Consider the following 16768-nt stretch of genomic DNA (forward strand, 5'->3'; position numbering starts at 1 on the left):
GAATGCAGGAATCCTCACTTTCCTCATCCTTTTTTTTATCCCTTTCAAAAAAACTTTTAAGAGTTAAGAAACTCCAGGGTTAATTTTTTCTTGAAAGAGTCTGCAAAGAGGGGACAGTGGTACAATTCTTCCCACACACAGCTCATGAGAGTTCCCAACTTTTCTCCCCGCCTTTCTTGATAGGGTTAGGCAGGTCTTAAAGGGATGGAGTCAGGCTTTTGAGGCAACTAAATGCCAGGAAAACTGGAGTCTATTCCTGGTCCAACTAAACTATGTGTGCATAGCCTTTGGGATGTCTTCTCTCTGGGGCTCAGTTTCTCTAATTTGAAAATAAAGCCAAAACTAGAGTTTCCAAACTTCTAAAGGAAGGAAACAATATGAAGAATGGTCAAGAGTGATTTTTTTGATGCTTTCAGAAATGCAGTATAATGGTTGGACCTGGGAGTTATAGGGAATGTAAGCTAATTTAAGAAGAAAGAAAGAGGCACATTTGATGATTCAGGCTAGAGGAATCTGATTAGTCTTTGGGTAGAGCTTCAAGTATGCTAATTGAAATGGAGATGAATAGATTTGACCCTATCACTAATCCGTCTTTGGCAAATTACCTGGGTTTCTATCCATGGTTTTGGTTTCCTCACTTGTAAATGCAGGAGTGTGGATCCTACATTTCTAGGATTTGAATGTGGAATAATAAGCTTAAGAGGAAGCAGGAGACAGGTCCTCTAAATTGGCATTCAAGAAATGGACTTTCATAGTGCAGTTTTGGACCGGCAGTCCCAAAGGTCTTCTACTGTGAGTCCCAGTCACCCTCCCCTCAACCACTTATTCCCGGCCCCAAATAAGGAGTTGGCAATCAGGATGAGGGTATCAGACAGCAATAAATTTATTGAGTATTCCAAAAAATAAAAATCAACACAAACCAGTAAAAAATAAGAACATTGGGACTATGGAAAATATATGTTAAAAAATGCAAGAGGAAAAGGGTCCAGGGTAGGAAGGGTTCAGAAATTGAGCTAACACATCATAATGGGAATGTCAGGGTTGGGAGGCAGGAAGGGGAATATTATTAAATACTGAATGATTGAAGTTTGGGAACCTTTAATGTGAAGCGTCTAGAAGCCAGGAACCTAGCTCTCAGCTAATTGGAAGCAAACATGGAGGACTCTGTCAAATGACTAGATGATCTGGAAAAAACTTGTTCTGGTGAGGGAGACTCTCTGTCCCAACCCCAGCCAACAACAGGCTTCTTCCTGGGTCCTGCCCACTCAGTGCCTCCTACCAGACCCTAATGGCTTCACTTGGCCCCCTGAGCCTCTGATTCTTCCTCATCATCCTCATACATCTCCCCTTCCTCTTCTGCAGTGGCATCCTGGTACTGTTGGTACTCAGACACCAAGTCATTCATGTTGCTCTCAGCTTCTGTGAACTCCATCTCATCCATCCCCTCCCCGGTGTACCAGTGAAGGAAGGCCTTGCGGCGGAACATGGCAGTGAACTGCTCGGAGATGCGCTTGAAGAGCTCCTGGATGGCTGTGCTATTGCCAATGAAAGTAGAAGACATCTTCAGGCCACGGGGTGGGATGTCACAGACGGCCACCTTCACATTGTTGGGGATCCATTCCACGAAGTAGCTGCTGTTCTTGCTCTGAATGGCCAACATCTGCTCATCCACTTCCTTCATAGACATGCGGCCACGGAAGACAGTGGCCACTGTCAGGTAACGCCCGTGGCGAGGGTCGCAGGCTGCCATCATATTCTTGGCATCAAACATCTGTTGGGTGAGCTCAGGGACTGTGAGGGCTCGGTACTGCTGGCTGCCACGGGCTGTGAGCGGGGCAAAGCCAGGCATGAAAAAGTGTAGACGAGGGAAGGGAACCATATTGACGGCCAGTTTCCGGAGGTCAGCATTGAGCTGGCCAGGGAAACGCAAGGAAGTGGTAACGCCACTCATGGTGGCAGAGACCAAGTGATTGAGGTCGCCATAGGTGGGGGTGGCTAGCTTGAGTGTGCGGAAGCAGATATCATAAAGGGCTTCATTGTCGATGCAATAGGTCTCATCTGTGTTCTCCACCAGCTGGTGGATGGACAGCGTGGCATTGTAAGGTTCCACCACCGTATCGGACACTTTAGGGGAGGGTACCACACTGAAAGTGTTCATGATCCGGTCAGGGTACTCTTCTCGGACCTTGCTGATGAGCAGGGTGCCCATACCTGAGCCAGTGCCCCCACCCAAGGAATGAGTGAGCTGAAAGCCCTGAAGACAGTCACAGTTTTCACACTCTTTCCTCACCACATCGAGCACGGAATCCACCAGTTCGGCCCCCTCAGTGTAGTGACCCTTGGCCCAGTTGTTTCCTGCCCCACTCTGACCTGTGAGACGGGAAGAGAGTAAAATAGCTAAAGGGGATAAAAATCCACAGGAGAGCTCAAAGGGTTAAGCAGGCCAGTAGTTTATGTTAGTACTGACATTTACAATGTATGAGGAGCTTTCAGATCCATGCTTTCAGCTGCCCCATGAGGAAGGAGGGAAACTGCTATGCTCGCTAGATAATGTCAGGGTGAATTGGGTGAATATCTCAAGATCTTGTGGTTAATAAAAGGCAGTTGAGACTTGAACCAGGTTTTCTTATTTCTGGCCTCATATGCTTTCTAGTATACTAGACTATATCAGAATTAGTATGGAATTATATCTGCTGCAGACACAAAGAGGAAAGCAATAAACATCTTTACCTCAGTTTTCCCCATTTGTGAAATGAGTATAGCATTGACAAATAGCTTTTTTTTTGGTTTTGCAAGGCAAATGGGGTTAAGTGACTTGCCCAAGGTCACACAACTAGGTAATTATTAAGTGTCTGAGACTGGATTTGAACTCAGGGCTGGTGCTCTATCCCACTGTGCCACTAGCTGCCCTGCCAAATACCTCTTTAAAGCTTAGGGCTCTGTAAAGTGTGTTTAGAAGAGGCTCAGTGTTCTTTCCTTACTAGCTTGTTGACCCTGGCGATCTCTGGCAAGCGCTTCAGCTTTCTAAGCTTCACTTTCCTCAGCTGTAAAACAAAGATAATACTTACCCCACCCTGCTTATCCTCACAGAGCTAATTGAATGATCGCATGAAAAATTCTATAGAAGGCACTTTGAAAAGTAAAGCATCTATAAGCAAGGTACACTGAATAACCCATTCCCCTCTGCCCCTGCTAAGCTACCCCTTCTGTTAGTTCCTTATAGAGATTTTTATATATGACGTTTGTTCAAAGGAAGCAGGGGTAGTAGGGAAATATACCAAAGATGAAGTTGTCTGGTCTGAAGAGATGTCCAAAAGCACCGGATCGTACACTGTCCATGGTTCCAGGTTCCAGGTCTACCAGGATGGCCCTGGGTACATACTTGTGAGCTAGGGAGGTGAGACAACAAATGGATGCTATAAGATCCTGTGGTCTAGGGCCAGTGGTATCATTTGCACTTAGACCTGCTTTCCCTAGAAAGACACTTGCTCTGGTTTGCTGAGATCCTTTCCACTTCAAAGCTCATTCCACCTAAGTCTATCCCATTCTATCCATTCTTCCATCACTTTCTCAGGCAGAGCCCGAATCCATCCATTGCCAGAAGGGAGGGGTGGAGACCGGGAAATAATCTTTCATATAAGGGCAGTGACTAATATTAAATTCAAAGAACTGACATGCCTCCTGCCTCCTGCCACATCTCCAAGCATAGCAAATGAGGTTTATTTGTTTTATTTTCCTGAATTTTTGAGACAAAGGAGAGTGGTATGGAGTTAGAGGAGGATACCTGGTAAGGGATAGGGATATTTGTTTTTTTAGTTTTTTTTGCAAGGCAAATGGGTTAAGTGGCTTGCTCAAGGCCACACAGCTAGGTAATTAGTAAGTGTCTGAGGCCGGATTTGAACCCAGGTACTCCTGACTCCAAGGCCGGTGCTTTATCCACTACACCACCTAGCCACCCCATAGGGATATTTTTAAAAAGAAGAAAAAAAGAAAGCATTTACAAAAGAAAAAGATCTCCCTAAGTAAGTCTCAGCCACTAGACAGATCTTCCTCCTCTGAAATGGACTGTGGGATTATAAAAATGAAGCTTTTTATCAGAAGCTTACATCTCTGAAATACCATGAAGGAGAAACCATTGGAATGGATATTCAAAAAATGCTCAAACTTCCCTTAATTCACCCCTCCCTGTACACACACACACACACACACACACAGAGACACACACACACTCTAACTACAATGTCCTCTGCCAAGCTACACTATTGTGATCTCAATTTAATCTATTTTCCCCCCAATCCAGCTAATTGAATGATTGGTGATTTCAATTCAATGAACATTTGTAAGGTGTCTACTGTGTATAGTACAGAGTACTGATATAGGTTCTTGGGTTGAAGAAGGGAAACAGAGTTAACATCAACTACAATCTATTCTTATGGAAAACTTAGAGCCTAGTTAGGAGACCTAACACATAAAAAAATCAGATTATTTGAGATTTGATTTATTGTACTGCTGGGGCGTATGAGAGTGAAGTCAGCAAATGATACCTAGAATCTCAGTGGGAAAAGGTCATTCCTGTCTTAGGAGAGCAAAGTCATCCTAGGACCTCCTTCTAGATTCCATCCATCTTTCCCATTTCATCATAGCCACCACCTCAACCTTCAGAGTCTCTATGGTCCCATTGATTCCCCAACCCCCAAGCTAATAATGCATCTCAAGGTCATGCCATGGAGTAAAAGGAGTTTAGAAAGAGTCTGAAGGCTATTTTGGGTAAGGGCATACTCACATGAGGCTTCATTGTAGTAAACACTGATCCTCTCTAGCTGTAGGTCTGAATCGCCCACATAGTTGCCACTGGGGTCTATGCCATGTTCATCACTGATCACTTCCCAAAACTGATGAGAGATGCAAAGACACAGACACGAAAGGTGACCAAGGAAAGAGAAGCAGTCAACATTGTCAAGTCATGTCTAATACTTAGCACCCACCTCTAGAACCTAGGAATCTGGAGATGCTGTGACCAACTAATGGACTTTTACAAAAATATATAATATAACCTTGTTGGAACTCAGTTGAACCTTTTTTTCCTTTAGATTTGTGTGAGACAGGGGTGGCTAGGTGGCGCAGTGGATAGAGCACCGGCCCTGGAGTCAGGAGTACCTGAGTTCAAATCTGGCCTCAGACACTTAATAATTACCTAGCCGTGTGGTCTTGGGCAAGACACTTAATCCCATTGCCTTGCAAAAACTAAAAAAAAAAAAAAAAAAAAAAAAAAAAAAGATTTGTGTGAGACAACCTGTAAAAGTGGGAAAAGAATTGGAGGGGGATATCTAAGATGTGAATGAGAATCTACAAGAGAAACAAACATCGACCTTGGAGTCAGAAGATCTTGTATATTACTCAGACTTATGAAACTTCGGACATATATAAAAATAGGAATTATTTTTGTCTCATCTAATTCAGAGATATCTTTTGAAGATTAAGTGAGAATGCATGTAAAACACTTGGTAATCACAAAATGCTATATAAGCTCTAGAGCTAAATGGGTGGTATAATGGACAGAATGCCAGATCTTGAGTTAGGAAGACTTGAGTTCAAATCCAGCCTCAGACATTTATTAGTTGCCTACATAAATATTAGCTATTATTAACATCACTATTTTAAATAGTCATTGTCATTAGTTAGTACATCAAAAAGCATTTATTAAGTGCCTAATATATGCAAGGCACTGTGATAATTTTTTTTTTTGCAAGGCAAATGGGGTTAAGTGGCTTGCCCATGGCCACACGGCTAGGTAATTATTAAGTGTCTGAGATAAGATTGGAACTCAGGTACTCCTGACTCCAGGGCTGGTGCTCTATCTACTACGCCACCTAGCCAGCCCCTGTGATAAATATTAAAGATAAAAGAAAGGGCACATTCTTTTAGGGGAGAAAACATATTAGAGAGCAAATGAGATATGCACAGTGTAGAAGAAAGCATCCTGAAAGGGGAAGGATTTAGCACATTGGGGCTAGAGGCTGGGAAAAGCCTCTTGTAAAAGAAAACATATGAATGAGTCTTGAAGAGAAAATTTAATCCCAGTTCATTATCCTATAAAGTCATTGTGAAAATCAGATAAGATGATACATGTGAAAACTCTTTGAAAAGTATTTTTTAAAACTTCATAATAGGGGTGGCTAGGTGGCGTAGTGGATAAAGCACCAGCCCTGGAGTCAGGAGTATCTGGGTTCAAATCCGGTCTCAGACACTTAATAATTACCTAGCCGTGTGGCCTTGGGCAAGCCACTTAACCCCATTTGCCTTGGAAAAAACCTAAAAACAAAAACTTCATAATGCAAGGGATTTAAAAAATCAATGCAAATCATTAATATGTGTCAAGCCTGTTCTTGTGGGCCTTTCCTGAGGCATTTCAGATTCTTAACTTTTACACCTATAGTTGGAACTATTAAAAATGCTTAGAATTACAGATTTAATGATAAAAAGAACCTTCCTCATCTGTAACATGAGAATAATAATAGGACTCACCTCACAAAGTTGTTGGGAAAATCAAATGAGATAACAAATGTAAAGTGTTTTGCAGATTTTAAAGCACTACAAAAATGCTAGCTATTATTACAACTTTGTCCAACTCCTTTATTTTACAAATGGGGAAACTGAGGCCCAGAGACATTAAATGAATTGCTCATGGTTACATATGTATTCAGTAGCAAAGCTGGGATTTGAACCCAGATCCTCTCACCCCAGATTCCTTAACTGTAACACAGGGTTAAAACTGTTTCTATCTCTCAGGGTGGTTGTGAAGACCAAATGAAATTGCATTTCTAAAAAGCACTATATCTGGCACATTTTAGATGCAAGGTAAATGATTATTCCCTTTCCTCCAGATACAGGCTTCCTTCTTCAATTCTACTTTTGCCACAACTGAGTTTTCATAGCAAATATCCTAATTTGTTTTTTAAGTCCTATCCTCACTAGATAAATGTGCGATTCCTTCAAATAAGATATTTGTAAAGTGCTTAGCATAGTGCTCTGCACTTAATAAAGCCCTCATCTCCCATGTTTCTTTACTATTCATTCTCCCATCACTTAATCTATGATTAGAATAGCTTCCTTTTGATAGTTCTGGTTTCAGAAGCAGGAATTCTAAACTATGTCGCAAACCCAAGAATTTTCTGAGTGTAGAATTCACCAAACATTCTGGGATGGTTGTCTCTGACAGAGGTCTGACCAGGCAGGGTAATCATTGGCTCTTGGGGACAATGATCCGACAAAGACCATCATGTCCTAAGGGAAATGGAAAGGAACCTTCATGAAAAATATGGCAGATGGAGAGCTATGGGAACAGTAATATTTCATTGTTGTGGACACTCCCTTCACAGGGAGAGGTTATCTTTCCTCTGAACCTTAAAAAAACAATTTTAGATGTCTACATGTGATTTTTTTTTTTAGGGTAGGGAGCCCCTAGTGAGGAAATACACTATGTTTACAGATTAATCACTGCCCTTTTAGTCTTCAGGAGTTGCCTGGGAGCACTGAGGTTAAATGTCAATATTTGAACTCATGTGTTCCTAACTCCAAGGTCAGCTCTCTATCATTCCACACCACTTCTTCTTAGTAAATTATTTTCATGAGTTGCTGTGACTGAAAAAAAATCAGTTCATCTCCTGGTAGCCATGATAATTAAAATTAATCCATTCATGTGGTGCTTTAACATTTACATGGCACTTTTAATGGAAGGAAAGTCTGTTTCAGGTCAAGGAAGCTGAGGGAAGATTCAGCTTTTGTAGTTGAATGAGGGTGAGTTAGATTGAATTAGACTGGACTACTGAGAAAGAGTTGAGTCCAGTTTGGATTCAAATTCACCTCTGATGTTTGCAATCTGGTCGATCTTATGAAAATACAGTTTCCCGGGGTATCAGTTTCTTCATTTGTCAGAAATGGGCATTGAATTAATGACCTTTGGATTATCCTCTAGCTCGATCTGTGCTTTTATATTCAATCATACCAGCCTATATCTCCGAAACAATTTTGTACTAGGTTGTGGGAAGTAGAAACTAGAAAACTATGTGGGGGGAGGGGAGGGGGAGGGGGAACTGTCCGTGGTTCTGACAAGCCTCAGGTCACTACCCAAATTCATTTCCTCTGTATGCCAAACTTCCCTCACCCCGCCCTCCACCCCAACAAAGCATAGAAATTCAACACCTTTGTTTCCTGGCCCTATAGGGCAGAACATGGTGTTAAAGGAAAATCCATCTCGGGAGCTAAAGGAGATGAGAGAGATTGCTAATATATAAAATGATGTAATTAGAACTGAAAAGCCCTGAGGCTGTATCCAAAGGGAAGGATTGGGGAGATATTTACTAGAGGGTTTCATTTTAAAGAGATGTGAAACCTAAGTCGGAAGACCACTTTTCCCTTCTCCTCTTCCCCTACCCAATTACTCCCCTGGGTGGGGGGGGCACTATCTTACCCAGATGGATGGGACACTTTTGTTCTAATTCTAAAATGTGTTAAGGGCGGGAGGGTCAGTGAATGGAGAAAGAAAGTGTTGCTTAGTGATCCTAAGAGAGAAGCAAAAATCTTTCTATTGATTGAGAGCATAAAATATTCCTCCCTGCACTTTCCAAAGCAAAAGGTTTTGTCTAACAGCTTGAAAGGAGGAGGGGGAAGAGAGGGGGCACAAAATTGCTGTCATCCATAGCCCATATGATGAATGAGGAGACTGACTTTGATACTGTTAATGAAGCAGCACTGTAATTAATGATCTACCCCAGGGAGGAGTCCAGGGACACCAACTGAAGCTGAAGGCCAAACTAGGGTGAAAAGAGAACTAAGGAGCCAAGGCACTGGTTAGTTGAATGCCAACTTCTAGATAGAACTCGCCTCTTAAGGCCTCTCAAGGCTCAGTGCCACTGAGTCCCTTCAATCTCCCTGATCCTCCCTGAGGATCTAGTCTAAGAACTCCAGGCTCAAAGGTGTAAATAGAGAATATGAGTGTCCTACAAAAGCTGAGAGGATGGATTGCCAAAGGGATTTAAATTTCTGACTTTTGCAGGAAAAGAGGCTGAGTCCTGACTGGGGTGGCTGAGAAGATAAATAATAAAGAGTAACTCGTGGAGAAATATCAAGACTCCAGCAGAGAGCTAGGTGACACCATTAGGGATGGGGAGTGGGGGTCATAGATAATCAGGTGACAAGAACTGACCTCACTGAACCCAAAGGAGCTCAACTGCCTGCTCACTTCACTCCAAGGTCTACAGATCTCTTTTATCCTGGCCACTGCAGAACTGCTTTACCTGCGCAGGCTCCCTGCTCCCCAAGCAGCCGGGTCACATGCTGGGTGCTGCTGCCCCAGTTTTCCAAGAGGCACCAGCAGTAGCTCAAATGTGACGCATCAAAGAAGAGTGTGTTTTCCCTTCTTCCTTCCCTGGGGGTCAGGCAGGGCCACCCCTGGGCCTAACTCATTCACCTCCCACAGGACAGGGGAGGTCCCTAGGGGTGGGGAGCAGATCCTGGCACTCAACTAAGACTTTTAAAAGACTGATTTCAGTAATTTTGATTAAGGAAACAGAACATTAGCTTATGGTGGGGGGGGGGGTGTCTAGGTGATAAAGTTTTCTTTTCCTCAATTTCTCCATGATTCCAATGTCTCCTCAACCCATGAGAATAGAAGTCTCAAAATCCCTTTAATATTATAACATAGCTCCCTTTATAAAATCATCATAAAGCCCTGAATTTATATCTTTCTCTCTTAGAAAAAGGTATCATTTGCTCTCGTAGTATCCCCAAGGGAATACTCACTGTCTTCTTCCTAAAAATAATGCAACTGATCCAATATGGCAAGTAGGATCGTTGATTTAAAGCTGGAAAGACCTTAAATATCTTAATTTTACAGATGAGAAAACTGAGACCTAGAGAAATGAAGTACTTCCCAAGGTCACACAGATACTAATTAGTAGAAATGGGATTTGAATTCTCAAAGATCTGCCCATTTCACCATGAAGTTGGAAACCAAATCTCAAGCTACAACTCTGTCCCTTAGACTACTCGAAGGGTCCCAGAAATCATGACTTATAAGCATCATTGTCCCAGGCTTTGGTCTCAATCTGGCCTGTGTCCACTTACCTCCCCCCTTCTCCTCTCCCCCTTAGGCCCTCAGCCCCTGACCCTGCTCTGCGGCAGGTGTTCTGTGCCTACCCAATCCCCCAGTGACCTGCCTAATGAGCTAACAGACCCTCTGGCCCAAGGGTGGCTGCTGACTTTGCCACAGCTGCTCCCTCTACTCCAGAATAAGACCTGATTTAATTTCAGTCTCTCTCTCTCTAAGCCCTTCCTCCTCCACTCCCGACCCCCAATGGAGCAGGAGATGGGCCAGCCTTCCTCTCCCTTCCTCTCCTCCCCCTCCTCATTCTTCATTCTGAGCAGGCACAGATGGATCTGGAGGGTCTGATGGACGATTAGTGCTGCCTCATACTAAGACACTGCAGCAGGTGCCTCCACCAGAAGCATCAGAGAGGACCCACACATACAATTTACATGTCAGTGCCACGTAGGCAGCTGTCTCCCCTCCAGTATATTAATTAGGTTTTTGTTCCTCTGGCTGGCTTCCTTGGGGGCTGCTGCTGCTGCTTATAGGATCAGAGTTTAGAACTCAAAGAACTTAAAGATCCTAGGACAACAGATCTAAAACTGAACAGGACTATAATTCAACTCCCTCTTGAGGAAATTGGGGCTTAAGGAAATGACACGATTTCTCCCAGGTCGTACATGTTCAAATAAGAATTCAGTTTGAGTGTTCAGCTTGAAAACCCAAAGCATCATTTTTATTTTTTCTTCATTATGATACTGATTTCTCTCCACTTCAGTCTTCTCATTTTATAGAGAAGGAAACTTAGGCCCAGGGAGGGGAAGGTCCAAGGTCACATAGGTCCGTAAGTAGCAGAGCCAGGACCTCGTGCTCTGAATCTATTGTCTCACTCTTAGCAAAAGTCTTTGGGGTTTTCTTCTCTAGCTGGTCCCAACCCATTTTCCCTTTCTGGGGTTTTCATTGTGCCACTTCCCCACTTAGGATTCTTTGTTCCAGAGGAGCTGAAATGTCCCCCCTAAACACAAAGCTAGGCTGCAGCTTTTCCCCTTACTGCCCCTGCTACCACCTGTCGGTGTTCACAGGCTTTGGTTTCAGGTTTCTTCCCATCGTTTCCCCCCTCGACCCAGGTTGTTCTAGATTGATGCGGCCCAAGCTTCTTCATGATGGCTTTGTTCGCTAACCTCAGCTTCTAACTAGACCCGTCCCAGGAGGTCCTCATGACTGGTTTGGGAGAGGAGGCGGCATTAAGGTGTTTCTCTCTTCTGATTGCACCTCAATTCCCAAGAGGTGAACCCCCGGCTCCCACTGGGGTTTTTTCCAGGGTGGGGTCAGGACCTAAAAACGATCAGGTTTGGTTCTCCAGCAAGGATCTCCATTTCCCCCTCGGCAGCAGCCTGGGTGGGCAGAGACCAGAGACCAAGGTCACCCTGGGAATCATAGCCCAACTCCACCCCTTCCTCTCCTTAAGAGAACAAAGAAAGAGGGGGGCTGTGGCTGGGGAGGGGGCTGTGAGGTGTCTGAGCTGGCAAGAGAGAGTTTTTCTGGGGCCACCCCTGGGCGGACCATTCAGAAAGGAACTGTTTCTTAAAAGTACGGGCACCCTTGAAGAAACTGGGGAGAGGAGATGACTTGGTTTAGGAGAAGGACGGAGGACAGTCTCTGGGGTCCTGCTTCTGAAGGGGGGGGGGACATATTCCTGGGCTTTCATTCGACTGCCCCGCCCAGTTCTGCCCCACCCATTCCCCCCCCCCCCCCCCCCCCCGAGCCTGAGACCAAAGGCACTCCAGACGGAAGGGCTCCTGAGAGAAGCCTGGGCACCGCCCACCTCAGATAATCTCCCTGGTGGACCCTGCGGCGCCCGGGAGTGGTCGCTGTCCAGGTTCCAGCCCTTGACCATTAACTCGGGGAAGACCCAGGGGACCCGGCCTGCAGCTTTCCCAACAGGGGGCGTCGTCATTTTGGGGGTGCGGGTTGACCTCTCCCAAGAGATAGGGAACTGGGTCTGACAAACTGAAGGGTCTCACCCCTCCTCGACTTCCCGCTCCCCGCCTCTTTCAGCATAGTAGTCCTCGAAAGAGGGGGAGCCCTTTTCTGGAAACCCTCCGGGACTTGGGGAGCACGGAAGGCATTGCGGGGAATGGCAGGAGAAACGTGGGGAGCCCCGGCAGGGCGGGGACCCAGGCGTCCCGGCTGCCTGGGGTAAAACTGAGCTCATCCCTTTGTTCCCGGCGCCGCAGTCCTGGGGTGTGGTTCGAGCTGTGCGGCGGAGCCCCGCGCTCCTCTTCCCGCCCCCCGCCCCCTGGACCCCCCGCCCTCCGCCTCCTCCCACCCCTTCTCCCCATCTCTGAACCCAAATGAGTCCTTGAATGGCCTCGACTTCTTCCAAAGGCGCTCCCCGGACCCAGCTCGGGGCGCGCAGACCCCGCCCCAGCCCCACCCCAGTACAAAGGCTGAGCAGGGAGCCCCAGTTTCCAGAGAAGCCCCGGAGAAGCTGCCCACCCCTAGCTGCCGCAGTGGGCTGGCCCAGCGCTCTGGAGCCTGGGGGGCGTCACCAGTCCGCCCCAGCCCCAGTCCCAGCCCGGTCTCCGGCTCCGTCCGAGCCCGCCTCGGCCCCTTCCCCACCCGTACCTTGGCTCCGATCTGGTTGCCGCACTGGCCGGCCTGGATGTGGACGATCTCCCTCATCCTCGCGGGTCTTGCTGGCTTGCTGCAAGGAGAGCGGCCGGGGCTGGCAAGTGGGGCGCGTTCTCGCAGGCTGCGGAAGGCTGGGTGCTCCTCGGCCGCCGGGTTTTATAGGCTGCGCGTGCTGCACCGGCTGCTGGGCAGAGCCCGGCGTGCTCCGCCAAGAACTGACCTCATCCTCCTCCCAGCCAATCCCGAGCCGCCGGAGGAAAGTGCTGCAACATCCCTGCAGCATCAGTACCAACCAGCGCATCCTCCCCCCGCCGCCCCCACCCTCTGGGGCCTGCCCACCCTCCTACCTCTGCTGCCCGGCGCAGTTACTTTGTTTGGCTGCACACAATACAAAGCGGGCTGCGAGGGCCCCTCTGGGCAGACCTAGACTGAATGAAGAAAGGGGGATCTGGCTGGGGGAGCTTCCCTCGGTCAGGGTTTTGGGGAGCCTTCACGTCTGAAGGACAGGAGGCATCTTCCCGACTGATAATAAAAGGGGGTTCCCCAGAGGACAATAGTGGCGTCTCCATCCACCTGCTGGTACCCCTCTAGATAGGCAGAAGCCGGGGACACGAAGACCCCACCCTGCTCAGCAGCGGGGCTGGCGGAAGGGGCGGAGGATGGAGGAGCGATAGTCTCCAAGTTACACCAGACCTTCCTCCCCACCGTCCCTTTTTCTTTGTTTCCTTCTCTAGCAGCCTCCCTTCCATTGTACCCTCAGTCTCAGGGCCTCCCTCCTCCCCTCCTCTTCCCAAGCATCTGGGATTCTACTCTCTTCCCTTTTTCTAGCCCCAGCCCCTTCCCTTTCCAGGGGGTTAAAGAGGACTACGAAGTTCTGTCCCATCCAGCTCGGCACCTTCGCGAATGGTAGGGTAGCAAAGGAGTAGAATTAGGAAGGAAGGAAGGAAGGAAGGAAGGAAGGAAGGAAGGAAGGAAGGAAGGAAGGAAAGAAAGAAAGAAAGAAAGAAAGGAAGAAAGGAAGGAAGGAAGGAAGGAAGGAAGGAAGAGAAGAAAAAAGAAAGAGAGAGACACAGAGAGAGAGAGAATCAGAAAAAAAAGAAAGAAAGAAAGAAAAAGAAATTGCCTTTCGGTAGTTAAGACATGAAATCCCTTGTTAAGAAAAGGAAAGTAGGAAGCTCACACCCTTAGACCTCCCCTCCCCCACCTGAGACTGTAGGATAAGCTTGAGGAGGGACAGGACATGTAACCTGAGTAGAGAAGGCCAACATGGGAGGCCCTGTGTCTTAGAGAAGGGGTTCTTAAGCTTTTTACAGATGGCATGTACCCCTTTGACATCTGGTGAAACCTATGGAAATCTCAGAACAATGATTTTAAATGCATAAATTGCATAGCATTAAAATGGAAACCAAATATCTTTGAATAATTATTAATTAAAAAAAAATTCACAACTGCTCCAAATCTATTTGTACATTCCCTCTCCTAGAGGGATTGCAAGAAAAATCCAAGAGATGCCTGTTGAATCAAAAGGTCCATTGATGAAAGGAGATGGAAGGAGGGGGGAAGATTCTATTGCCAGGGAAAGTGAAATTTTGCTGGGAAACAGGGGTCAGAGATTCCAAGATTGATGGAAAGTTAGAAATAGATCCCTGTTAGGAAATTCCTTATTTGGGGGTGCTGAAGGTGAAAAATGGTCAGAGAACTTCCCTGGGTCTCAGTGGCAGTGAGAGAAAAATGACTTAAAGGTGAGTTTAAAAACCCAACTTAATCCTCTGATTCCTTACTTACTGTCATTGGAGCTCCTAGACTCTCTCAATCTGGATTTGTGCCAGGGTCCCAAGCTCTGCAGCTTGGGTGGTAGCATATGAGGTGTGTGTGTGTGTGTGTGTGTGTGTGTGTGTGTGTGTGTGTGTGTGATGGGACTGGGGGAGATATAAGGATATCCACCCTCCCTTGGATCTTGCTACTCTGTCAGAAAGGATGCTTGATCTCCCTAAGCTCCCCAGTTAAAGATGTTGGCCATGGCCCCTCTCAGTCCTTATGTCCTGTCATTTGTACTTGGGATATTGCCCATCAGTCATCATGTAATCTCACATCAACTCCCTAGAGTCCCAAAGGCCTTTGACTTTCTCCTAAGAGTAAGTTACAGTAGTTCAGACTCTAAGGAAACTAATCACTCAAAGTGAAAGGACAGGGAGGAGGAGGAAGATTAAAAGCCTTGAACTGAAATCACTCCCCCACCCCCCACCCCCAGAGCCAACTTGCTTTCAGTGGCACTATCTGGTCACTAGAGGGCAGCAGGAGTCCCTTCCCTAGAGGGGTCCAATGTTCTGGACCATTGCTGGCTTCACTTTGACTGAGGGAGTGTGGCACTTGATCCTCATCTCTTTGATCTCCATGCCAGCCACCATATAGTGCTCTTCTGATCCAGGGCTCTCCAGTCACTTTTCTAGTGTGAAAAGAGTGAAGTCATCAACTCCCATGGGTAACTCTGGATCAGAGCCCTTGGGGATTGTTCTCTGGGCATAATGGAGTACAGGAGAGAATGCTGAAGCACTTGTAATCAGGAGAGCCAGGTTCAAATGCTGGAACTGACATCACCTAGTTTTATGTCCATTGGCCAATCACATAATGCCCTTGAGCCTGGGTGGTACCAATCCCCTTCATAGGGCTCTGAGGAAGGCTCTTTGCCATAGAACTGTGAGTTGCAATTTTTAAGTTGTAGGGAGGGGCAAATCTTGGAACAGCCCCATGGCCTGAGTAATTGTGCTGGGAAATCACAGGCAAAAACAAAGGTAAGCTATATGACATAACTCATGGGCACAATTCTTCAAATAGAAATGGAAAGAGAGAAATTTCATGATTCCCTAACAAGTTTTCCAGGACCTAGTTGACTTTTTTTTCAATATGCAGCTTCTCCTCAACACCTGCATACAATAGATGTTTCATGGTTTTTATATAATATGTAGAATATACATGCCTATTACTTTTTAAAACATTGTTCTTGGTATTATAAACTTTATTTGATCGTGAAATCATCTTTAACAAAGGTTCCTCCTTTTAACAAAGTTCCTCCATTGGATGGATGAGGTCCATTGACTATATAATAAATTCTATATAAATTTGACTGGAGAGAAATACACAATACAGATATATTGTGCTTGTGTGTAGATATACATGTAAATATTCACACAAAACCCACATGACTGTATATGTGTGTCTTTAGATAGGTTTCAGACAAAGGTGCATCTCTTTACAATGAAGTATGCACGTATATAGAAGGGTGATTGGGCATTCATGTCTACATCTGTTGATGTGGTCAGTGGGGTCTGGGCTGTGTCTATAGTATTTGCTTTCATTTCTGTAGCTTCTGCAGAATTGTTTCTTTGACCCCTTCTTCCAGGGAAGGTTCTTGTGTTCTTAATTTCTCGAAATCTTGTCTTTTGTTCTTGAGCTACACCCTCTCTCTTCCCTCCCTTCTCCCTTCCCCCACACACCTCCTCTTCTCCTTTATGATGTGGCCTCTTGTGGTTGGTGTCTATTTGACTGTAGCCCCTCCTTCCTCTCCCTGTTCCCAGATTCCAGGGTAAGGTTTTTTAGTTGTTCTCTCTGGGTGGCTGCTGGAGGCTGGAAGGCAGTCTAACCATGCTGCTGCTGCACCTCCCTCCCAGTCTCCACCAATTCACCTAAGCAACAGGAAGCTTCCCAGCCCAGCCACACCCTGGCCAGCTCTCCCTCTCCTGGCAACACCTAGCCAGACTCATCTTCTCTTCCTTCCAGAGGGAGGTCTGGGCTCAGGCTGCAACCTGACTCATTCTCCTTTCTTGCAGTGCCAGGAACCAGCTCTCTATCCCCCTTAGCAAGAAGTCTAGGGCTGTGGTTGGCAACCCCGTTTGTTCTTTAACCTTGAGCTCCCAGCCCAGGGAAGGGGAAATTGGAAGAAGATCCTAAGAGATGAGCCAGACAAAAGGCACTTATGGAGAATCAACAAGTCTGTTGGGCACAAAGCTAGAATACAGATGAGCTGTTCTTAAGACTCAAATTGAGGGG

At 46.1% G+C, this 16768-nt stretch overlaps 1 protein-coding gene across 1 annotated transcript; it reads right to left on the minus strand.

Moving 5' to 3' along the window:
• Nucleotides 1-868: 868 nt before the first annotated feature.
• Nucleotides 869-12862, minus strand: TUBB3 (tubulin beta 3 class III). Its single transcript, XM_074222993.1, has 4 exons — nt 12716-12862; nt 4784-4892; nt 3279-3389; nt 869-2370 (listed from the first exon to the last, which is right to left on the minus strand). Exons 1-4 carry the CDS (start codon nt 12770-12772, stop codon nt 1295-1297), a joined length of 1353 nt encoding a protein of 450 aa, XP_074079094.1. The 5' UTR covers nt 12773-12862; the 3' UTR covers nt 869-1294.
• Nucleotides 12863-16768: the final 3906 nt, after the last annotated feature.

Source organism: Macrotis lagotis, chromosome 1 (genome assembly GCF_037893015.1).
Source record: "Macrotis lagotis isolate mMagLag1 chromosome 1, bilby.v1.9.chrom.fasta, whole genome shotgun sequence".
Taxonomy (NCBI): domain Eukaryota; kingdom Metazoa; phylum Chordata; class Mammalia; order Peramelemorphia; family Peramelidae; genus Macrotis; species Macrotis lagotis.